Below are 24,961 nucleotides of genomic sequence, written 5' to 3' on the forward strand. Positions count from 1 at the left end.
TCGCACTGTGCCACCTCCACAGAGCTGTCTCAGTTAGGCCCTGGCACCCTGTGCACACAAACGCAACAGTCTTGGCATCTGACGTGCTGTGTGTAGCTGCTGCCTGTGTTGAATACCCAGCCCTCTGCTGGGGCACAAGGTGACAGGTTAGTAAATGTTCATGGAAATGAATGAATGAGTACCTGACTTTGGAACTTAATTATATATCTGTGTGTAAAGATAAAGGAGCTTAGTATGCTCCTGGAATGTAAAAGTGATAATTAGTTCCTGCTGACCCTCAAATAATATAATTAGTTAAAAAAAAAAATCTGACTAGTTAGTACCAGAGTGTTTGGAGGAAGAAAAATAGGTGTGTGGTTGATTTTACTCTGAATGTTGTTTGTATTAAGTTGCATAGGTTTTTACTAGACAGAAATAAGACTTGAGCCTCCAACGCAAGTCAGTTTGCAGTCATTGCTTAATGCAGGGAATGCAGGACTCAAACTTGTTGGACCATAATATGGTTTGCCCTTTACTTTATAATTCAATCTGAAATATACTCGATTTCAAGCGAACAAACACTATTGAGAGCAGAGTTATGTGCAGGACATTGTCCAAAGTGCAGAGGTTTTTTTTCTTTTTTTTTTTTAAGACATTGTCCCAGCAACTTTGAAGCTTACATCATGTAGGGAAGACATCATAGAGCTTAAGGAAGCTTAAAGAAGGTGGATTGGGGAATAGTGTTGGAGGCTGGGAGATAGGAGGTCTTGGGACTGTAGAGGAAGGTGTCAGACCTAAATTTGGAATTTGAGCCAGGTGTGACTGGGGGACCATCATGCCACTCCCTGTGTTAGTAACAAGTTTTGTGAGAAGGTGGAGTGGGTTCTGGATTTGTTAACATGAATGTGTTGCTTGCCTGCTTTGTGCCAGGTGCTGTGTCTATACCAGGTCATTCAGTCTTAACAACCACCCTGTTGAAAGGGAAATGAGTTTCCTGAGGTCATTCACCTAATAGGTATTGCAACCGCCATTGTTTGACATTCCGGACAGCATATTCGCTTTAGGCACATCCTTATTTATTAGACACTGAGTTGGGAGGAGGAGCACCACAGATTTGGAATCTTCTACTCGGGGAAAATAATTTTGAAGTGAAAAATCAAATTGCTACAGCAAATGTGTTAAAGGGGTGGCTTGGTTTTGTGATGGTAACTAGTTTTATAGTCCCACCGTATTCTTAACCTTCCTTTGGAAGGAAATTTGTGGAGTCGACATGACTTCATGCCTGCACACATGTTCTCACCAGCAAGCGTGCATACACTTTTCCATACCCTGCTTGAAAATCCAGACCTATTTCTCAGAGGCCTGGTAGGATAAGATTCACTTACCTCCACTCTGAATATTGTCAGCCGTGCGCTGATATTAAATCCTCAGTTATGCTATGGTGAAGAGAGGGTCTTCATTTTCCTAATAGATGTTAGGATTTGTTTGAATCAGGTTTTTGTTTTCATTTTTTAATCTGCAGAACTGCTGTATAAAAATTGACTTACAATTATCCAAAGAGATAGTGTTACTTTATCCTTTCAAATTCCATTTTAAAATGTTTCAATCTTTAAAAATTATTTCTGGGATTTAAGACTTCTTGTGCCAGGTTTCTTGTTTGCAGTAGGAAAAGAAGAAAACATATCTCTTTTAAAACGTACATAACAAAAATAATTCATTTTTACCGTGTGAATTATATAAAATGTAAAAAACCAGTTTAAAATTCTTTGAGTTATATTACAAGTGTATATATTACAACTGTAATTTATAAGAGAAAGTTTTGGAGAGGTCTTATGATTTGTCCTAAAGCAAATTTAATTAAATGATATTTTCCATTTGTTTAATCTGATAGAAGTGCAGATTCATTTTAAAGGCATATTTATTGAATACCTACTGTGTGCCTGGCACTTTTCTGGAGATAACAGCAGCGAACAAACCCCTCCAAAAATCCTTCCCTTCATGTGGGGAAAACAGACACTAATCAAAATAAAAAGGAAAATATGTGGCAGGTCAGATGACGTTGAGTGCAATGGAGAAAAATACATTAGGGAGGAGGGATAGTATTTTCCAGGGTGAGAGGTAGTGCCAGTTTAAATAAAGTGACCAGAGAAGGCTTCCCTGATATGTTGATACTTGAGCAAAGACCTGAAAATGTGTTTTTTTGAGAAGAAAAATATATTGACCCAAAACTCAATTAAAAAAACAGGCTTTGAAATATAGACACCATTTACAAAGTGTATTTCATAGATAAAGTATGTTTTGGATTAAGTGAGATAGTTAGAAGAAGCACAATGCTAGATATGCTTTCTTTGGAGCTGGGGGTGGGGGATGGGGGGCTTCCGTTTGTGATCTGTGTTGTGTTTCCCTGTAGGATGTCCCAGTGGTATGAGCTTCAGCAGCTTGACTCTAAATTCCTGGAGCAGGTTCACCAGCTCTATGATGACAGTTTTCCCATGGAAATCAGACAGTATCTGGCACAGTGGCTGGAAAAGCAAGACTGGTAAGGAAAACTCACTAGACAGAAGTTGTTTTTCTCCACTTTTAAGATAACTTGTTGATTGAGTAACTGGGAGCCACATTGACTGCAAGGTGAATCTCATCAGCAGCCATTGGGATTATCTGTTGTGGAAAAATGTGTTCACTTGAAAAAATGACATGTGCCTCTACATGCCATTTTTGTCGATTTAAGTATAATCTGTCCTCCTAAATGCTTTGGACAGGTTAGATAATGCTGACACCAGTTATTTTCCAAGTTAGGACCCAGGCTATAGAAAGAAGTAAGTTAAAAGAAATGAAGCCAAATTATGGTAAAATACTGATTAGAAGTATGAACGAAGTAATACAATTAAGAGAGTATCTCTTAAAACCAGTATATGTTCTTTTTAAAATTTTGTTTTCTCATTGCAGATATTTTAAATGTTCCGAAAATATTTGATGTAGAAAGTGAAGGCCCTCTGTTGATTTTTCACCTGCAGAGATAATCACCAGTCACAGTTTTGTGCAGAATCTTGGAGCGCTAGGATTTCTCATGCTAATTTTATGTAATAGAAATATTGTACAAGCTGCTGCTAAAAGCAATGTCAGTTTCAAAAGGAGGAAATAAATCCCAAGAAAACACTTAAGATTATTTTTAATAATTTCAATAAGGAAAGCAGTATTTATTTGGTCTGTTTAAAGTAGCATCTTAATGAAGTGTGTGAATTTTGAATCTCCTAGGGAGCATGCCGCCAATGATGTTTCATTTGCTACCATCCGTTTTCACGACCTCTTATCGCAGCTGGATGATCAATATAGTCGCTTTTCATTGGAGAATAATTTTTTATTGCAGCATAACATAAGGAAGAGCAAGCGTAATCTTCAGGTATGACCTGCTTTTTGCATATGAGTTGAAATGTTCCCCTGTTTACATAAGAGAGTTTTTTTCATTCAGCAAATACTATTGAACATGCACTCATTGGTATTTAGAAAAGCTACAGAGACTCTGAATAAACTCATTTTATGTGGCTAATATTTTATAGCAAAAGTAAAATAAAATTATCAATTCACTTTGTAAACAAAGGAAGTTTCAGGCTTAAGGGTTAGGCATACCTGTTGGGCATAAGAAATTCTGAGAGAAATGCGATGCCCTAACCTTGTTTTACTAAAAGTTGTCAATATTTAAGTCAAAAAAGGTTACATGTTAAGAACAGGTGAGCTGTAGTAACATGTTGAAGTTCAAAGGAACTTCAGTGATGAAGCCAGTCTAAGTGCATGGTATACAGATGAAGAATAGGTCCAGAAAGGTTTGACGTCCCAATGGCCCAGTAGTGAGTTGGTGAATTGGAGCTAGACTCCACCTTGCCTTGCTTCTGCTGGAGCTGCCTTCCCTCGGATGAGAAAGTCAAAGGGAGTTCTAGGTAGGAGAGAGTATGCTGCAAAGTTTTAGGAATTCTTCAGAAGTACTCCCAGCCTCCCTTAAGGCTGGCTGCCATTTTTACTTCTGTATTGATGGAACTTTCCTGTGTTAATGGAAGTGAGTACTGTCATTTTCTTGTTTTATTCCTCAAACAACCAAACTGTTCAACTTAGGTAATTAGACGCTCCCCCCCACAGCCCCCCTGAATGCATCTGTGATTTTATAATAACAGTGAGTGGGAAAGCCAGATTAATTTTACAGAAATTTGCTCTCCTACAGACTTTGCTTAATTATACCTGTTATAAAGAGACATGATTTGCCAGTATTTTGCAAAACTAGCTTCGGCAAGAAAACAGAAAAACTGAGAAGAATATCTTTGGTCTGAATAAAAGCAGAGACCAGTAGATAAATTAATTGAGGGATATCATGAATAATTTTTTGTATCATTTACATTGTCTCAGGAACCTAACAAGGTTGGTAATTGGGCCCAAGAACAATAGAAATTAAATATATTATAGGAACCATATATGAAAATACTTGTTTTTGACCAAGAATTAATTTAGGTACCTGCACTTAATTGGAAAGTTAAAACAGTTTTTTGTCATAAATTGTAAAAAGAATATTTTGATTTTTACCAAAAATAGTTTATGTAAAATTTACTAGGTAAAGGATGAGGTTTCTTAGTGGATATGAACCAACTCATTTCAATATATAATACACAATAGTTTAAGCATTCTGCAGTTTAATTTATTTTTGTTCTAACAACCCATGTCTAGGATAATTTTCAGGAAGACCCAATCCAGATGTCTATGATCATCTGTAGCTGTCTGAAGGAAGAAAGAAAGATCTTGGAAAATGCCCAGAGATTCAAACAGGTACTTTTTTCCTAATTGAACACTAAAGATAATTGAAATTAAAACTCATTCATTTGTTCAGCACCTATTATTGAGGCCCTGTTTCAAGGCAGGGGTGATGAGGCCTCTGATCATATAGCCCCAAGAAGTGGGTAAAATCAGATACAGAGATGTTATAGACCCAGGCCCTGAGAAAGGACCCTGATTTAATGGAAGTCATTCCAGTGTGAGAGAGAGACAAAATAAACAAAATCCTTTCAGATAGTGCTAATTGCCATGTAGGCAACAAAGCAGGGTACTGCGTGGACAGTAGTGGAGTATCTGGGGGCTGGTGGTGTTTCTTTAGATCAGGGTCAGGAAACGTCTCTGAGGTGCTGGGGCGGGAGGGCTCTTGGAGCAGGCCAGGGGAGCTGAGTGGGAAGTGTGCGGTAGGGATGCAACCAGTGGACAGATTCCAGTCATGTTTCAGACATGGTACCCCTAGCGCTCACATGAGGGCTCAGACGTGGGTGTGAGAGAGAGTGAAGAGTTGAGGATGACTCTGATTGTGACTTGAGTCACTTGGCGATATTGTTTACTGAGCTGGGAGAGACAGGGAAGGGACAGGAGTAGGGTTTTTGCAGGGAGCAGTTGGCTTTGGAGGAGAAGAATGGGTTGATGGGAAAGTCAAGAACTTTGTTTTGAATAGGACTGAGATAATCTGTTAAATAGCTAAGACATCGCGGTAGTGAATGAGTCGGAGGAGTGACATGAGCACCGAGATTTTATCATGATCTAATCAGGAAGGTGATCAGGGTTCAGCAATTTTTGGAAGTTGCCGTGGCATTTATTCATGCCTTTCATTGAGTGGTGGAGTGGTGGGAACAACCTAGCAGGCAGACAGTTGTGAAACCACTGGAGTGTGGGTTACTCTGGCTGAGACCATTCCTATACGAGGGGGAGAAGGCCAGAGTACAGGGTGGAATACAAGTGTGCAGAGTCCAGGGACCTAAGTGCATTTCTCTAACAAGTAACTAACAAAATGAGCTGTGAGATTGGGAGGTGGGGGGTGGAGAGAGAGCATTTAAGTAGTGGTGGTGAATACCATTCTCTGTGCACTTCCTGAGCAACTGCCCCAGTCCTTGTGCATCTGCTGCCTCCTTGGGCATTTAGTTACTGTCTCACCATCACGCTGAAAGCATCTTGCTGCACTAAGCATTTAAAAATACATATTATATGCTTTAAACTCAAGCTGGCTAGTTCATCCTTTACCCAGCCTAGCAAACAAAAGTGTCTATCAGGAAAAGCTGGCTGTGCTGTCTTCTCTGAGACAGGTGTGCCTTCTTTAGCATGGCATGGACCTGGGAGACTTTCAGCACGAAGCTTTGGTTATTACATGGGATTTTCATCTTAAGAGCATTATGCGATGCTGCTCCTGTTTCTCAGATAGACTCGAGAGGAAGCCAAGAGCAGAGATGGGCAGAAGAATGAACTGTCACCTTGGTACCCAGGCATTTCTCTCCTGACATTTGGCCCCAGGTCAGCACTGGGAGGCAGAGTAGGTGATTTCTGCTCTGCCAGATCAGCCCCCATCTGCTGGGTGTGCTTTGGGTCTTGAAGCCTTGTCAGCTTTTGGCTCCCCTTTGAAAATATATGCGTTTCCTAGGGAGAGGTTCATTTTAAGTCTCTCAGAGGACACCTGAGTTATCAGTGAACCCCTGTGAAGACGTTTAGAGGACTGCCCCACTGTAAGCCAGAGATGTGAGGCCTTTTTGGGGTTTGAGGAAAGGTCCTGGATGTCTAGAGGTATCAGAAGAAGGGAAAAGGCACAGTAGGTCCCTCCTTTCCAAAATTATCCAGCCTACTGCTGGCTGGAAAATTTAGAAACATTTCTTTGCCATTTGCCCTGCTTGTTGAAGTACTTTTTAACAACTATGTCTTCTATTCATACTGATGGACGTGTGTATGGAATGATGTGATGTCTGTTATTTGCTTCAGAGGAACCCAGTTTTAGGGCCAGAGATGAAGCAGAGTGTCCATGAATTGTTCATTGTTGACACTGTGGGATAGTTAAGTGAGGATTCAAAACATTCAACAAGTGAAAAACATGCAAAATTCAGAGTCAGTTCAGAGCATTTAAAGAGCACAGAACCCTGTAGGAGTGTTGGGATAGGAAAGTGTGGTTCCTTTTCTTCGTTTGAAAAGAGAAGCTTTTAGAAAATACGTTTGAGAATATTATACAGAGAGACTTTTTAGTAGACTGTAGGTGTTTTGTCTGTTGCCATTATAGCACACTAAGCTTCTTTCTTTCTTTCTTTCTTTCTTTCTTTCTTTCTTTCTTTCTTTCTTTCTTTCTTTCTTTCTTTCTGTGTGGTGAAAAAGCTAATTTACATATGGACAAAATTAGGTCCACGAGATCCTAAGTCACCAGTGGGTGGTGATCATTTCTTTCAGGTTGTAGTGGCTCTCGGTTTCCTTTTGTGGTTCCGTCTGCGTGATCTTGAGTAACAGAGTCACCATGTGCTGTGTGCTTACGTTTCAGGCCCTGTGCTGAGCACTTTATAACCTTTATTTCATTTGAATAAATGCTTTCAGAGCTATTACTGAAGGTAGATGAGATAACTAAGGTTTAGAAGTCAAGTACTTTGCTCAAGCCACAAAGCTAATAAGGTTTGGAATTCAAACTGAGATTTGTCTGACTCTAAAACCAATTCACTGGAGAAGTCACGTAGTCTCTCTTCAGTTTTCTGATGTGGGAGGTGGGATTTGAGGGCACTCTGACTGGGGCTTCTGACACCCTCTGAGCGCCTGTCACATCGCCTCTTGGGCAGCTGTTTATTCTGCTGAGGAGAGCAGCCTCCTTGAACAGAAGATTCTTCTTTGGTCTGGGTTGTGTGAGTAACCGAGTTCTCATTAAAACCCTCCAGACAAGGTCTCTAGAGGGGAGGTATGAAATGAGGAAATAGGAGTCAACGATGGCTGAGGTCCCTGCCCACAGTAACGCTTGTCCTTCTTGTGGTTTCCTGATGTTTCCTGCTGTGTCAGAAAGTTAAAAAGTTAAAGACTCGCCCTGGAAGTAGAATCAGAATCAGATGTTGTTCTCTTTGAGGTAATTGATGGTAAGGTCCCAGCTAAGCAGATCTTTTAACTGATAGGAGTCGGGTAGAGGAGGGGGCAGGGAGTGAGAGGAGGGGGTAAGAAAGCAGCAAAGGGCTTGGGTAACTCGGATGCACTCTTGCTTAAGTTTGAAGCGGGAGATTTCTTAACGCCTCTGCCGCAATCATGAGATTTTTTTCCACTGAGCATCTCCCTGTGTGACGGGAGGAAGGGAATGTAGTAGCTGGAAGTGCAGCTGCGTGCACACAACCATTACTGTTTATACCTCTGTTCACTGAGCAGACCTTGACAGCCTGGGGAGGAGGACTAGGAAGTCGGGATCCTCCAGCGTGACCAGGTCCCTCTTTCTGGGTGAACTGTCCAGCTGTTATCAGAGCCAACTGGACATGTCCTCCGCATCCAGCTGGCTTAGAAACTGACAGCAGCAGAGACTTCCCTGTAGAGGCAAGAAGCATTATGGATCTGGTCGAGGTGACGGTTCATTCTGAATGGCCAGAGCAGCTCCATTTGTCACTTAATGACAAGTGGCACCTGGGGATACCAGTCACTTCGTATATTTATAATGCACACTTTATTCTGATATAGTTTGGAAGCTTTGAATTCTGCTCTTCCAGAGTGTATAAAATGAAAGAAAACTTCCAAACATTTTCCTGTGAACCAAGAATAACTTTGATTACCTACACGTAATAGTGATAGAACAGAAAAAGAATGTTAAGGACCAATTTCACTCATGAATATCAAATAAATAAAATATTAAGAATCAGAATTAAATACTACATTAAGAAAATAATACATCATAACCAAGTAGGATTTATTTTAGATTACAAGTGTAGACAGTGACTGAGAAATCCATTGGTGTTATTCATTATATAAATAGACATGAGGAATAGATGTCAGGAGAAAAAGCATACGCTTTTCTCTATAGATGCTGAAAAGGTGTGACAGAATTCAGCACCTCTCCCTGGTAAAAAATAGTCAACAGAATAGGAATTGATGGGTACCTCCTTAACAGATTAAAATATACATCTCTCAGTTCTAGAGACAGTGTCTTACTTATTTGGGGAAAACATCAGGAAGTCAGAGCCACGGCAAAGATGTCCACCGCTTCCACTGCTAGTTAACGTCGTGTCCCTGGTATTGCGGCCAGACGAGAAAATCATTAGAAGCATAAGAATTAAAGCCACATCATAAAGATACTGGCTCTTGCTGAGTTAATTCATAATCTTAGCGCGACCCCAATAAAAATAGCAACAGGTTGTTTCCTGGCTATCAGGGGTGAAGACAAAACAGACCCAGTGCATCTGGGCTGGTGTTCACGATCACTCTAGAGCGGCAGACATTCGCTGAAGGCCTTCATGGCAGTGCTGTTCGATTTTGATATGCCTCTGAATCATCTGGGATCTTGTCAAAATTGGGTTTCTGGTTCAGAAATCAGATTAGGACCTGAGATTCTGCATTTCCAGTAAGCTCCCAGGTGGTAAGATGCTGTTGGTCTGGGGTCCACACGGTAAACTGCATGGCTTTAAGATGAGTAGGGTTAGTAAAAGTAACATGTCTGCAGAATTTGAGAAACCCTGCTGAAAATTCCTGTGTGGTTCCATGGAGCTATATGACTTGATGGAAAATTCCAGAAATACGGCTAGTTTACTTCAGGCGTGAACTAAGCCTAGTCTCTCCGTAGCCTTGCTAACAGCTTGCCCGTATTTCCCAGGGCCTTGGGAACTGAGCTGTTTCTCGTGCACACTCATGAGGGAGGCCTGCAGGAAGTCTAGGAAGGTCTGGGAGTTAGGTGGGGCACACGGTGTGGACCTGACTTTTGAGATGAACCAGCACATAAATATGACGGAGGAAGTGATGGCTGCTAACCATGTACCTTCCATTACAGGCTCAGTCAGGGAATATTCAGAGCACTGTAATGTTAGACAAACAGAAGGAACTTGACAGCAAAGTGAGAAATGTGAAGGACAAGGTTATGGTGAGTACTGAGTAAATGTACATGTCTACTTGGTAACTTTTTACAGAGGAAATAAGGATTCAGTTGCTCTAGTATAAACGTGGTAACTGATTTCAGCCTTTTAAGTAGTTGGGAAGAAAAGCTTCGTTCAGGTTCCAAACCATAAGTTAAACAAATTGGTGATTCCAATGAGCAGATAGACATTTATGGCCCCTGTTACAATTTCCAAACATTGAGCTTATCTCTTCCTTCCTTGCGAGATCATGCAGTAACTATTGACTTTGCCCCATTGCCCAATACACCAGCTGTGGCTGCTGTGAACAGCCCTTTGTGTCTGCTCCTCTCAAACTGAGGTGTTCCTGAGGTTACGTAGAGCCCCAGGATAAACATGGTCCGTCTTCCTCAAGCACCTGTCTCGTTCTAAGACTTGGAGGGGAACAAAAGCACCTCCACAAAAGAAATTCTGACATACTTCTGATTAGAATAGAACAGCCACAATAATTTCAAGGTAAAACTTCCCAGACCATTTGTAGAACTGGTGCCCTCGCTGGTATGTGCTCACTCCGTTCCACTGTTGAGGCTCTTTGGGGGAAAGAGTGAGGAGTCCTGCTTTGCACCAGGCCTCTGTCTGTGGACATGGCCTTCCCACCAGGCATTGTGCTCTCCTGTGGGTCTCAAGGTCACACCTGCATAGCCTTGACTCTGTGCATCAGACAGCATCTTGCCAAACTCCAGATTCCTTGGAACAACTTCATTTGGCCTCCTCTGAGGAAGATACTTCGTTAAAGTAGATATCAAATGGCCCAGTCCAAAAATAGCCATAGCTTTTCTTTTCATAAACGTATTACATACTTACTAATGAAATGAAAATTATTTCATGTGTGTGATCAGAATTTTACAAGTCAAATCCATCTTTGAGGGAGCAGGACTGTTTCCACGGTGTTCTGGGAGCTATAGAAGCAATAATCTGTTTCCTAAAGTCTTTGTTCTAAGTACAGTGGGAAACTTTTTTGTGTCTTTGTTTGTAGTGTATAGAGCATGAAATCAAGACTCTAGAAGATTTACAAGATGAATATGATTTTAAATGCAAGACCTTGCAGAACAGAGGTAAGAGTTAGCATTGACAGCAGTGTCCATTGGCTGTAATTTTTTCTGTCTACACTAGATAACAAAGTCCTTCATATTTGCCAAATATTTTATGATTCTGAATTGCTAGAGTTGGCTTCTTGATGACCCAGGCCAGGGTCTCTTAACCTCCATGCTAGTGACCTTTTGGGCCAGATAAGTCTTTATTGTGGGGGCTGTCCTGTGCATTGTAGGACGTTTGGCGCATCCCCGACTTCTGCCCACCAGATGGCAGGAGAATCATCCCCTAATCCCCAGTGGTGACAGCCCAGCTGGTGTCCAGACGTTCCAGTGATCCCTGGGGTAGCAAAGTCGACCCAGTTGATAGCCGCTGGTTATGGGTTATTCACGTCACTCGTTGCGCCTGGCCCACTTTGACATAGACTGATAGGTGGTGGAGTTCCCCTGCCCTAAAACCCAAGGTTCCTTCCAACATTCCAGCTCCACGTATATACTCCACAGGTGAAGTTCAGCCTTTTCCTCAAGTTTTAAAGCGCTTTTGCTCTATTTTGTTGTTTTCCTTGTTTTTAATGATGAGAGAACATCACTGAAAGTAACCCGAAAGTGTGCATTGTATAGAGCACGTAGGCTACCACGTACCCCTAGCGTTGTTTGGAGGATACCATGGTTAATATGGAGAGATTATTAGCAATAACTTGAATCAAAGTAGGAGAGAAAGAAACTTCAACTACTATTTCCTAGTTGTCTGCTTCTCTTTCAAAGCCACAGAGATGCTTTTTATCAACTTTTTATCTGAGACTTTGAATTTTGTCACTTATATTCATTTAGGTAATATTCTGACGGTGTCTTAAGAACCAGACAGTACCATTTACATGAGTCACTGAAAGCAAGTACTTTGTTTCAGGGTGTCCAGGTTTTGTGTGTAGGACATTTTTCTTGTTTTGTTTAATAATGACTAAAGAAGGACCAACTTTGACCTATCTCCAGACAGCATTTGGACCTTATTTCTCCTAAATGTATGTGAGCCTTAGCTTTAGTCGGTTTTGTCTTCTTTTACATGTATATTTATCTGTTGTCTCTCCCAATTCACAGAACATGAAACCAATGGTGTGGCAAAGAATGATCAGAAACAGGAACAGATGTTACTCCAGAAGATGTATTTAATGCTTGACAGTAAGAGAAAGGTAGTGATTCACTTCCCAGGGTAACACATTGGTTTTGCCAGGGACTGTAAATAATGGACTCGAAGTTTAGAACAGAGGACAAGTTATTTTTATAACCACCTGGCTTACAGCCCCAATTGAGATGAAAGAATATTTGCTTTCCTTAAAAAAAAATCTTCTAAAATTCAGTGATTAAAGATGAGTTTATTTCACTTTGTTTCTTTCTCTCCCCTTAGGAAGTAGTTCACAAAATAATAGAGTTGTTGAATGTCACCGAACTTACTCAGAAAGCCCTGATTAATGATGAACTGGTGGAATGGAAGCAGAGACAGCAGAGTGCCTGTATTGGGGGACCCCCCAACGCCTGCCTCGATCAGCTGCAGAACTGGTGAGATTCTCCAAAGCAGAAAATTGGCAGCCGACTCGCTAACCGTGTAAACTCATAGTGTGCACCTTCCTGCTGTGTTAGTGAAACAGATCCTGTCGAAAGTTTGGTTTAGACTTTGATGTAGTCCAGCCGCTTCTTGCCCTGGAGACACTGACTTGAAAAACACAGTGTTAATCACGCCAGGTTGAGCCAGGTCCTGGTTGGTTTGGAGCCCTCCTCTCCTGCTGTACGTGTGCCGTGGGATGTGTCGTTTGACTGTGCCAACACACCAGTGCCATGGTCGTCACACAACACATTTAACAGCTCGAGTCCCAGTGTTTATTAAAAACAAAAGAGCTTGAGGCATTTTCCAGGCTTACATGAAATAATAGTCAGTGGGCCATTCATTCAGTCATCCATCTAGTAAATTCACCTGTTAAACAGTGTGTGTCAGGCACTGGGCGAGGGCCTGGGGACACAAGGTGAATGATTCTTGGTGGTTGCCAGTAAGGAGCTCTCAGTGTGGAGGCGGGAGATGGACGTGGTAATGACTCTGTTCAGTGAAAGGTTGCCAGGGCTCTGACAGGGTCCGCCTAGAGCTCATGGAGAACGAGGAAGGAGTCACAGGGAAGATTAGAGAGAGGAAGTGGGCCTGACTCGGGAGTGAGCAGCCATACTTCTTGTGAACCAGAGAGGGGAAGAGCATGGGAGGAGGGGCCGGCATGGGCAGGGGCCCTCAGTCCTCACGCTGGGGGCTAGTGAGTCGGGTGCCAGGAGGGCGAGAGGCTGGAGCTGCTCCTGCAGCTTCCCACACCTAGCTGGGAATTCTGGGACTTTACCTGGTGGGCACTGGTGAGCCAGGCGGGTTTTTTTTTTCACCTAAGTGGAGGTTAATTTTTCAGATTTCTGGCAGCAGTCTGAGGACAGACCGGAGACAGAAAGGCCAGGTGGCCTGCCCTGAGGGTGTGCACGCATAGTTCCTGGGAGGCCTGCAGAGCTGAGGAAGGAAGCGAGCTGAGAGGGGTGCAAAGGTAGAGTCAGTCCGCAGGAGGGGTGGTGGCCTGGAACAGAAAGGCCCAAGGACCAGAGAGCTCATGAGATAGATTACTTTCTGGATTGCTGTTTTTGTAATTCACAATTAATATTCAGCCACTTGTTTTTATTTCTGAATTGCCAGTCCATATCCCAAATTTCTTGTAGGTGGGAACATAGCTCCCCAGTCTGGTGTGCCCCCATGTGCCTTGTGAGACACTGGCCTCTGAGGCCCGGCGGGGCCTCCAGCTGGCTGGGGTCCCCTAGTGGTCACTTGAGGCCACAAGGAACCCCTTCCAGGGACATGAATGCCCTCTGGTGTCCCCCACTGTGCTGTACAAGGAGTATCGCGCTCTTGTGTGCCATGGCCTGAGCGAAGTAGGGAATCACTGGGTTAGAATCCGTCTAGAGCTCACCCACCTGCCTTTATCCTGCCTCTCACTTCATGGCCAACGGCTGTGCTCAGTGCTTTGAACTTTCCAAGGAGTGAGACCACCGAGTGAAGATGTTTTTCCCTTAGGAGAAGGTTTTCTTCTGTCATTGCTTCAGGGGAGTTAAACAGCACTTCCACAGCCCAGCTGGGCTCAGAGGTGGCACCACCGTTGGTGGTTTACTGTCAGGACAGAGGAAACTGAACACAGTCGCTGGGTGTCCTCCTTGGTTTATATACGTATTTTTTTGAGTGTCTTGATTGCACGTCCTGCCTTCTCCTTCCCGTGTAGGGGGAGAGTGACCTTGTTCCCGGGGCTCTCCTGCTCCTCCCCACCACGTGTCACTGCCCACGGCCCCTCGCTGCCTCCACATCACCTCTGACGTCCTCTGCCTCCGCCCTTCCCTTTGCCTTGTCCCTTTAAGTCCCAGTTATCTTACAACTCAGTTGAAGTCACAGATCTCCCAGAAGCCCTGGCCCACACCCACCTCTCTTTGGTGCCTCTCATTTGTGTGCAGAGGTTTTTTACTTGGGCTGTAATCATTCAGTGCACAGTAGTTTTTTTTTTTTCCTCCCAAATAACAACTCGTTACACCAGGAGAAGGTTTGCTCCCTGTTTCTCCCTGCAGCGCCGGCTGGGCGGATAACCTTGTGTGCCGCCTGTAAAGACCACGTGTTGGTTTCTGCGGTTCTCTTCAATCCGGGCTGCCTGGGGACGGCCTCTGATGCAGACCCCTGTGGCTTGTGCCTTCCCAGGTTCACCATAGTTGCGGAGAGTCTGCAGCAGGTTCGTCAGCAGCTGAAGAAGCTGGAGGAACTGGAGCAGAAATATACCTACGAACATGACCCCATCACGAAAAACAAACAAGCGTTATGGGACCGCACCTTCAGCCTCTTCCAGCAGCTCATTCAGAGGTAACTTGAGGGAGATGTTTTTGCACCTTTTGCAATGATTTGCAAGGAAATTTTTATGGTAATTCTGGTAACGTAGAAGGGTTGAGTAGGTTACATGAAATTTTTTATGGCGTCCCTGAATCAGGTCTTCCTGAATCCCTTGTTGATGCCAATGGCCCATCGTTCTTATGACCACCTAGGCTGGTAACCAGTGTCCTCCTGTGGCTGGTCTGTAACGAGACCTGTCTAACCTCTTGATATTTGTCCTCATTCCTGTTCTGTGGTCTCGTCACGTTTCAAACTGTGAAGTCCTCTCTGCTGAACTCTTAGTCTCCTAAATGGTCCCTCACTCGTCCCTGTGACCCTGCGCTGTCCCAGAGCAGAGTTCAGTCTGGCTTCTCATCACTTGCTAATCTGAGGGGAGCCCTTAAGCCAGACTCCCAAGCGCCACCTCCACAGCCCGGCCCTCAGCAGCCACTCCAGAATTAGCTTCTCCATGTGCCCCATTTCCAGGCAGACTTGACCTCATGCCCACTCTGGTCGTTGCTTCTCCAGGCCGCTCTGTACAGTGTTTCCTCGGCCTCAGAGCCTTCTCTGGTACCTCTTTTCAAAACTGCACATCCTGAACATTTCAGCTTATGTCTCATCATGAAGTCTCAGAGTTCCCAGGCAGATGCTGCCTCCCTTTCAGATCTGCATGGTTCATTCTTTATCCTTCCCTCATTCTGGATTTTCTTACATAGTTGTCTGTGTGTTTCTGTTATCTTTGTTGTAAAGTGGAAAGTCGTAGTAGACAGAGATGTACCTTTGTCATTTTCTTCCCCCACCAGGGCCTTATGCAGTGCCTCACCCATGGGGAGGTGTTGCAGACATGCATAGTAGATAGTAGATTAATAAATGGTGCTGAGTAGAAGAATAGAGTTCATATTGCAATTTTTTAAAATGCTAACTTGACATAATAAAAGTGTCTTTTGTTCCCTGTGGCTAATGTCCAAACAGGAATGCCTGGGTGATGGATTTTGAAATAATCAAGAATATTTACTTGGGTTTTGGAATGCAAATTTTATTCTTTTTTTAAATTGAAAATTAATGTTTTGAAATGTTTGTTGGATAGTAAATACCACTAAATTTTACTAGAAGAAGAGCAAATTTCCAAAGGATGTTAAAATATCAATTTAAAATTACGGTGATAAGCAGTGTGGGTACATGGTTCATTTTCAACTGTAGTAAAATTTATTTTTGTTTTGTTGTTTTTATTTTTATTTTTAAATTGACATACTATTGACGTGTAACATATTAGTTTCAGACGTACAGCATTATGATTTGACATTTGTATATGTTGTGAAGACCAAAGTCTAATTAGCAAACTTGACTCTTAATGCAGATTTGTAAATGAACAGAATCCAACTCAGGGTTTTCATTGTTGAAGAGCATCACAGGTCACTGCAATTACTCTGATTTTGCTGAGCGCAAGTTAGATGTGGGGATTTCTTTACTGACTGGAAAACCTCACTTTATTCATCCAACCCGTTAGACTCTTTCAAACTGGTTTTTAGCTTGTGCCCTTTAACCCCCTCTTCTCTGTCTGGAAAATAACTTTTTACTGCGTCAACATTCATGGAAATGCTAATTTGCTCTTTGCTGGGAATTTACAGCTCCTTTGTGGTGGAAAGGCAGCCTTGCATGCCCACTCATCCTCAGAGGCCACTGGTCTTGAAGACTGGAGTACAGTTTACTGTGAAGCTGAGGTAAGAAAGAGAAGGTGTAGCCCCTACACCTCCTACCGCGAAGGATGTTTGCACCAACTTCCTTTCACAGCACTGTTAGGCAGGGTGCTTTAGAGGTAATTCTGCAGTAGGCATTTTAATATGAATTCTTATTTAGAATATCTAAGAGTATCTTTTCTATTCAAACTAGAAATATAACAGATATGTGTACATACATACACAGATACCTGATTTTCTTCCAGTTGTAAATGTAATGAACGTTTACTGTCAAAAGAAATTCAAAATTACAGTGCTGCATGTAGTTGAGAGTAAAAGTTCCCTGCATCTTTATCCCCTCATACCCTGAGCTGCACATCTCCCCCGGAACTATACACAGTGTGTTGTGAATGTGGACTCATGAGGGGAACGTTTTTCTGGTGAGTGTGTTCATATCTTTCATCAGAGTCTCAGAGCTGTGTGTGATCTCAATATCCATAGACCACCATGGTAAATAGCCTAATGTCAGTCCTCCTAGAATTTTGTCCATGTCTACACAAATATATAAATGAATCCATTGTGTTTACATGTGTATAGTTTGTTTCTGCATAGACACACACAAATATATGTGACCCACAATATTTCATTTTTAAAAACTAAGGTTCTGCTGTCTCTGGTGTTTGGCAACCTGTTTCTCTCCTTGACAGGAGTGTTTCCACATGAGAACATACGGCTTTACTCTCTTCTGTTGCGTGGGCTACATTCATTTAACTATTCCTCTACTGATGAGCAGCTGGACTCTGAAGAGCTGGACTTGCCTCCGGAGTTGGCCCTAGTCCTTTATTCCGGGATGCTGCTGAGTTAGGTTCACGGTGCTGCTTCCTGGCTGCTGGTGTTCCAGCACCACACTGAAGCACCCGTGGGTCCTAGAACTCACAGCTGGCAGGGCTGGGGCTCGAAGTCTAATCCCATCACCTGCTTCAGTAAATGGAGCCGGCTAGTGGGGGGCTCCTGCCCAAAGTCTTCAGCTCATTGGAGCAGAGGCATATCTGCATCTCAGCCCAGGTCTCCTTCCTTCCATCTTTCCATACCGCCCTGGAGCAATTATAGATGTGAGCCTCCTTCTCCCCAGTTATGGGTGGAATTTTCATTTTGTCCGAATAGGACAAGCATTAAGTACAAGTTTTAGTAGAAAGTAATGTTCACTATGTTTTACCTATAGAACTGGCCAAAATAGAAATTTTGATAAAACCCAGCGTTGGCGAGGCTGTGTAGGAAAGCAGGTACCCTCACTAACAGTTGGTGGGAATGTAAAATCAGCGCTGCTCTCTTTCAGAATTTCATGTTGTAGTTTTGTCCTGGTAATTTCATAGCTAGGAATTTATCCTACAAATACATTTTAAAAAAAATCCAAGTAGACATACAAGGATGTCAGTTCCATTGTTTGTAATAACCAAAAACTGGATGGGATGAGGGTTATTGAAATGGTTGTTGATAGAGAATTGGCATAGTTTTTAAAAGTAACAATGGCTTATTTTTCTTTTCAGACTGTTGGTGAAATTGCAAGAGCTGAATTATAATTTGAAGGTCAAAGTCCTATTTGATAAGTAAGATATCTTTAATATTATCTAAGATATAAGTACTATTGAAATGCTGGTTTTGTTATCCAAACATGGGCTGATACACGGGGGCTGTTTGTAAGTGATCCCAGCAAATTTAAATCAGTACCTCCTGTTCAGGATGTTGGGAGCTTCCCCTAGAGCTGGTATCAAGATGCCTGTGCATTTTTAGGCAATAAATGACCCAAAGAATGAGTGCATATTATGCATATGTTTTTTTAATGATCAAGTCTTCAGGTAGCTACCACCCCTCCTCCTAGGCCAGCCCCAGAGGAGGGGCTCTTGATCAGACTCAGTCTGAGGATCCTCCAGGTGCCGTGAGTTTGTGGCCAGTGTGGGGATGTTTCTGGTGTGAAGCTGATGGCATTTTGGGGGCCTGTGTGGAGCCTGCCAGCTTCATGCTTGTCTCTTCAGTAGGGACCCAGGAGTGGGCAGAGTCTCTTGTGGGGTTTAAATGGAGCAAGCTCATCCTGTTTTGTCCTTAGACCCTGGACCTGGACTAGCAGTGACCCAGCCACTTACATTAAGGAACAAGATGGGTTAGCTCCCGACATTCCCCTTAATGTATTTAATGCTTTCGTTGGTGTGTGTAACATACCAGTTTACTAAGTTTCAAAACCATTCATGATAATCCAGGTCATTTTCCTCTGGCTTTTTGTCTCTTTCCATTCCTATAACTGTATTCTTCTTAGTAGCATAGTCAGTGGCTTTGTCTTTCCTGCTATCATCCTTGGTTTCTCTGTGTATCAGTTATCTTTGCTGTGTAACAAATCTCCCCAAAACTTAGTGGCTTAAAAGTCAAAAACGTATTATTTTACTCTGTGGGCTGTGGGCGGTCCTTCTGGTCTGGGCTGCCTTGCTTGTCACTGAGTGGTCTAGCATAGCCTCCTTACAAGTCTGAGGTCTCAGCTGGGTTAACTGGGCCCTTCTCAAGGGGGCTCTCAGAGAATCTGGCCTGGGCTTTCTCATGTGACAACAGCATTCCAAGTGGGTAAGAGCAGCAGTGTGCTGGGCCTGGGAGCCCAGACTTGGAACTTGCACAGCTCCACGTCCCTCCATTGTGGTGGTAAAAGCAAGTCAGAGTCCCCTGAGATTCAAGGGACAGGGAAATAAATACCTTCTGTCTCTTGAAGACAGAGCTGCAGAGGGTTTGTGGCCACTGCAATTTACCACACTCTGCTTAACTCAGTCTCTCAGTTTGTTCTTGCTCTTTTGTCTTTTCTGTCCCACTTTTGAGTTTTCTTCTTAGCTTTAACAAGGTAGCTTTGTATCACACTGTTCCTTTTAATGTAAATTCTCTTTTTTTTTTTTTTTTGCACAACAGTGTGGATGTATTTAATGCTACTGAACTGTACATTTAAGACGGCTAAAATCATAAATTTTATGTTATGTATGTTTTACCACAATTTAAAAAAAATGAGATGCCACACTGGAGAAACTCAAATTGAAGGACATTCTGTAAAATACCAGAGCAGTGCTCCTCAAAACTGTCAGGAACTTCAAAGACAAGGAACATGTGAGAAACTGTTACAGACCAGAGGAGGCTGGGGTGATACAAAAAACAAATGTAATGTTGGGTCCTGGGACCAGACAAGGATGCTGTGGGGAGGCGATGAAGTCCAAATGAAGTGTCAAGGTAGCTGAAAGTCACATACCAGTGCTGGCTTCTTGGTCGTGACAAAGGTTCCATGGTTATAAAGTGTAAATTCTTTTTTTTTTCTTTTTGTATACGGGAAAATCGGTCACTCTCATAGCTAACAGTGATTGTCTTTCACAAAACCTTGAACTTCTCATTGAGATAGAAAAGGAAGCTAACTCATTTACTGTGAGTGTGCTAACAGTCTCTAACCTTCTCCTGTGCCTAACAGATACATTATTTGTCCAGAACATGACAAAGTTATCACTGAATTTATAAAAAAATGCAAGGTCTCTCGGGATTTTAACCTCAGATTTAAAACTTCAGCTTGACAGTTTCCCCAAGTAATTGACTATTCGGGTATTTCCCTGAAAGCACTAAAACTAACAGAGAACAAAAATAAGGATCGAGCTATCACTTTAGAAGGTCCTCTAAGTTCTGTCCCTGCAGAGTGAGCAGTGCTGTCTACTGAATCCCTGGTGCTTAGCACGGCGCCTGCACGGAGTGAGCAACTGCTCAGGAAATAGTGGTACCTGAGGCTTCCGTCTGCTGAGGGTGTGCTCTGTGCTCCTAACCCACCCACTCATTTACTCCTCTCAGTAACCCGTGAGGTTGGTGCTGTTAGCACGATGTGCATATGAGAAGTGTGAGGCCCACATGGTTGATATGCCTAAGGTCACTCAGCAGTACTTGGCAGCGCCGGTATGGCTGATGGAGGGAGAGCATGAGTGAGGGAATGGGCTGAAAACCCACAGCTATAGATTTGATGTTGATTTTACACACCGACTTTTATATTTTTGTCAAAGCTCATTTCAAATTTTAAATGCACATATGTGTTATATATTCTTTTTTTTTTTGCAGAGATGTAAATGAGAGAAATACAGTAAAAGGGTATGTGAAGTCCTTTGCACCATATTCTACTATCTTCTTTCTTTGCGTGTTTAATAGTTCCAAGCGTTTTACATACTTCTGCCCTGTGTTGTCTAGATTTAGAAAGTTCAACATTCTGGGCACTCACACGAAGGTGATGAACATGGAGGAGTCCACCAATGGAAGTCTGGCGGCAGAATTCCGGCACCTGGTAGGGAGACCGGCTCCCCCTTCTTTGTTACAGTAGAGTGGCGCCTTGTGCACTGTGTGATGTGGGCGGACCCCCAGGGGAAGAGTTACTAGAGTTTGCGGCTGGCGGCTTGGGGAATGTTCATTCTTCCTCCTTATCCCAGGACTGTTCCTGTGTGCTCTGCCAATCTCTCTCTTCCAGAGACACCTTCTTTGGGGAGCAGTGAACTCAGTAAAATACTCCATGAACCAGTGTGCACATAAGTTATCTGTATGTGGTTCCTCCAGGACTTGCTCTAGACTCTGGCAGTTTCTCAAGAGGTTGTTACTGCTCCACATCCTGACCATTCCTTCTCACCCCTCCAAGAGCGGCAGACCCCAGGGAGCTCTCAGCCCCTTCTTTACCTCCTCCTTCCTGGCATCTTGTCCACAACCACTGGGTCTAGCGCTCTGTCTCCAGAGGAGTAGGGCCCGGGCACCAGGCAGCAGAAATCAGCAGAGGGGTTTTCAGTGGGTGGTGCCTTCTTGCCTGTCTCCAAGAAGACCCTGGGGTGGCCAGTTGTTCTGCAGATGTGTGTTGGGGGCCCTGTGTGCTCCCTGTTCAAGGCACCCTTTTTGCTGGCAACATCTTGTGAGTCAGCAAACTCACAGTTAGGAAGCTTGACCTTGTGCAAGAGCCTCGGTCCAACTCGGGAGTCGGAGGGTGTCCAGAGCTGCTCTCAGGGCTCCACGTTGCTCGCTTAAAGCCTCAGGGATCAAAGTCCTTCTAAGAACAGTCTTTGAGGGCTGGAGTCACTGGACCTAGTCTGGGAGACTCTGCTGGGGGAAGTGGGAGACAGAGGAGCTGTGCCCTGAGTCTGGGGAGCCTGAAACGGCTAATGGAGGTGATGGGGGATGGTTCAGGAAAAGCTAGCGAGATGCCGTTCCCTGGGATCCTGCTGAGCCCGCCGTGTCCGCCTGGCATCAGGCTGCTGGGGAGAGGCGCTCCACTTGTGAACCCACACAAGGGTCGCTTCATCTCGTGATCTGCATTCTGAGAATATTTTGCCTCCTTTATTCTAAGTCCTGACTTTGGTTTGATCTGTAGATGAAAATAGCAACTTGATGATTATTGTGCTGTGTACTAAGATCCTTTCTTTTTTGTAGCAACTGAAAGAACAGAAAAATGCTGGTGCCAGAACTAATGAGGTGAGTCTCTGTCACGATTGGTCTCTGACTAGCAGACCTGTCCAGTGAGGTTGGCTCAGTGGCCCAGTAGCCCTGGTGGCTGGAGACACCTCACAGAGGGGTTCAGACCCAGCAGGGAAGAGCAGCGAATGAGCTGTGGGATGTGGTGTATCTGTGGTAATGGTGAAACACTCTGCTAGTGCTTTGTGGTTGGCAAATGATTTTGCATGTGAATTTACTGGCCCCTCACAGCCCAGTGGTGAGCTTTTGCGTTACATTTCACAGGTGAGGAAATTGGATCACAAGAAGTTTGCGGGATTTAGCTAGGGGTGCACGGGAAGTTACTGTCAGAACTGGAACTAGAGGCCAGTTTCATGACTGCCCTGCCGGACACAGTTTGTGCAGAGAGGCAGCATGTGCCCTGCCATTGCATCCCCTACTCAATGTCATCATCCTTCTATCAGTTTCCTTTTTACAGCCGGATCCTTGAAGAGTTACTGTTTACGATGAGCAGAGGACAAAATGCCTGGAGTTGCCTTGGTTTGGAACAGTTTTTGTCCTTTGTGCCTATATAGCGGGCTGTCCTTCCCCACCTCGGCCAGCAGAGGTCGTGTGGGGCAGCGCCAGGACAAGCCGAGCAGCCCTGGTTTGGATTGTTGCTGTGTTTGTGGCCTCCCAGGACTTGTTTCCTCTCCTGTAAGTGGGGATGGGAGCCACACCTCTCTGGTTCTGAGTTGTTGTGAAGCTCGTGTGAAATATTATGTTTGAAGGCACTTTGAACACTGTAACACTTCTGCCCAAACCAAGGCACTTTATGACCTGCCAGGCTTATGCAAATCAGCCCTTCCAGTAGATAATCACACCTGGAACACATGTGCACTTCAACCCACCCACCCCCAACACCCCAACCCACCCCCACCCCCGTCTGCCTCAGGTGTGCAGCTCTTGCCGGGCAGGGCAGTGCTGGGCAGAGGGGGCTGAGGATCAGGAAGCTGTAGGTCAGGAATAAACCCAGTAGACATTGCTGTTTCCCTGTCGACATTTCTTCACCTTCATCCATAATCCTTGCCAAAGTATCAGAAATTCTGTCTTTGAGAGAACACTGAGATACTCAGAATAACTACATCTAAAATAGGTTACCGAAAACTGGAATCATCTTCTGAATTGCAGCTAGTTGGGTTCATGCTTTCTGCAGCCTGTTGCAAAAAATGCTTAGGAGGCTCTTCAGAGTTGCAGGATCAGTGGATGAATCACCATATTCCTTCTGTTTCCCTTTTCTCTTTTAAGGGTCCTCTCATCGTTACTGAAGAGCTTCACTCTCTCAGTTTTGAAACCCAGCTGTGCCAGCCTGGTTTGGTCATTGACCTTGAGGTAAGACTTAACCTGTTCCAGACGTGGAGAACTTTATTTTTACTTTAAACTGTTACATGTATTTTTATTTCTCAATTTTTATTTTAGACATACTTACCTAATTGCTAAAAAAGGTGATTTTCTTTTTTCAGCCAATACTATCTTGACATTGATTTAATGGTTCAGGAAGCTAGAGAACTGAATGGAATTTCAGATACTACAAGCTAAATGTTCCAGTTGAGGTGTCCTGTTTTAATTTTTTATATGAAGCATTAAAGCTTATTTCTTAACTGAAAAGGTATATCAAAGATAAGCTACAAAGAAAAGAACGTAACTTTACATTTTCAGTTTTCAAGCGTAAAATATATGCAGATGTACAGAGAGTCCCTTGCTTAGCTGTGAGGCTGCATGGTGGTCTGAAGGTGATGTTCCTGTGATTCGGATGACTTCAAAGTCTCTGTCATCTTGTAGACGACCTCCCTGCCTGTCGTGGTGATCTCCAATGTCAGCCAGCTCCCGAGCGGCTGGGCCTCCATCCTGTGGTACAACATGCTGGTGGCAGAACCCAGGGTATGGAAAACACATCTCCTTTCATCCCAGGGGTTAACCAGAGACTGCAGGCTCTAGCTTCTGCATGTCGGGAAGAGCCCCTGAGGGCTGGGTGTTGAGGGAGAAGTGACCTAACTTGAGTGGCCTTGCCGAGGAACTGCAGAAACGCGAAGCATGTGTATGTGTTAGAAATGAGAATTAGGAACTTCCTTCCATGTGAATAAGCTCAGGAAACAGATGATTTCATATAACGTTTATTGTGAAGGAGGTCCTTTATTGTTACTCTTTTTAAAAAATGGGTACATCTGCTAAACAAGCATGCTCCTGTCTTAGAGTGTGTGTACTCACGGTTGGTTAATTATAGTCGATTCTCGTTATTTGCTGTGTTTACATTCTTTAAAGTCACTGTGAACACTGAATTAGTGAATACTGAACATTACACCTAGGGGTTAGGTTCCTGTGAGCCTCTGATTCACATCCTTTGCATCAGCTGATCAATACATAGCCTTGTTTATGTGTGTTTCTGTTTAAAGATCCCTTACCTAATATATTTGTTTTATTAACATTGTAACTCACGGCCAACAGCATTTTACTCACACCTGAAAAGAGCTTATATAGCACATGCATCCTCTCCATAAGGCACTTAGAAGCACCAGACAGCACTTCAACACTACACTTGGGGGGCATTTTAAAAATGAAATCACCAACCAGGAAACACACAAAAATGCAAAAAAAAAAAACCAAACCCATGGCACTAAAAAGACCTCAAAAAAGACACTCATATAGTATGAGAGCTGAAACAGGAAGGCAGAGCATAACTTTGACCTTAACTGGAAATATACATGCCAGGCAACTCAAAGTTTTCACTGCTCTGTGCATGGGTGTGTCCACAGATGACCATGAGTACTGATTTTGAGGTTGAAGTAAATTTTAGTGAGTAGATGACTTCACAAATGTGAATCTGCAAATAATGAGAATCAACTGTATTTCTCTTCTTACACTGCGAAAACTTCTGTGTGTCACAGAGACTAGAACTGAACCTTGGCACAGACCTCATGTGTCAGTGTCCAGCTTGTGACTGATGGCTTT

At 43.5% G+C, this 24,961-nt stretch overlaps 1 protein-coding gene across 3 annotated transcripts in view; it reads left to right on the forward strand.

The window, feature by feature from the left end:
- Nucleotides 1-7: 7 nt before the first annotated feature.
- Nucleotides 8-24,961, forward strand: part of STAT1 (signal transducer and activator of transcription 1) — a 91,757-nt gene continuing 66,803 nt past the window's right edge. For all 3 annotated transcript variants that reach the window (XM_031452109.2, XM_010979708.3, XM_010979711.3), the window contains exons 1-16: nt 8-146; nt 2,390-2,518; nt 3,235-3,379; nt 4,690-4,788; nt 9,749-9,838; nt 10,846-10,924; nt 11,996-12,087; nt 12,303-12,454; nt 14,652-14,810; nt 16,445-16,537; nt 18,040-18,099; nt 20,609-20,638; nt 20,735-20,828; nt 21,953-21,994; nt 23,261-23,344; nt 23,795-23,893. In XM_031452109.2, the coding sequence (XP_031307969.1) occupies nt 2,391-2,518; nt 3,235-3,379; nt 4,690-4,788; nt 9,749-9,838; nt 10,846-10,924; nt 11,996-12,087; nt 12,303-12,454; nt 14,652-14,810; nt 16,445-16,537; nt 18,040-18,099; nt 20,609-20,638; nt 20,735-20,828; nt 21,953-21,994; nt 23,261-23,344; nt 23,795-23,893 (1,446 nt within the window). In that variant the 5' untranslated portion in view covers nt 8-146; nt 2,390. The remainder of the gene's footprint in view (nt 147-2,389; nt 2,519-3,234; nt 3,380-4,689; nt 4,789-9,748; nt 9,839-10,845; nt 10,925-11,995; nt 12,088-12,302; nt 12,455-14,651; nt 14,811-16,444; nt 16,538-18,039; nt 18,100-20,608; nt 20,639-20,734; nt 20,829-21,952; nt 21,995-23,260; nt 23,345-23,794; nt 23,894-24,961) is intronic.

Source organism: Camelus dromedarius, chromosome 4 (assembly GCF_036321535.1).
Source record: "Camelus dromedarius isolate mCamDro1 chromosome 4, mCamDro1.pat, whole genome shotgun sequence".
Lineage (NCBI taxonomy): Eukaryota > Metazoa > Chordata > Mammalia > Artiodactyla > Camelidae > Camelus > Camelus dromedarius.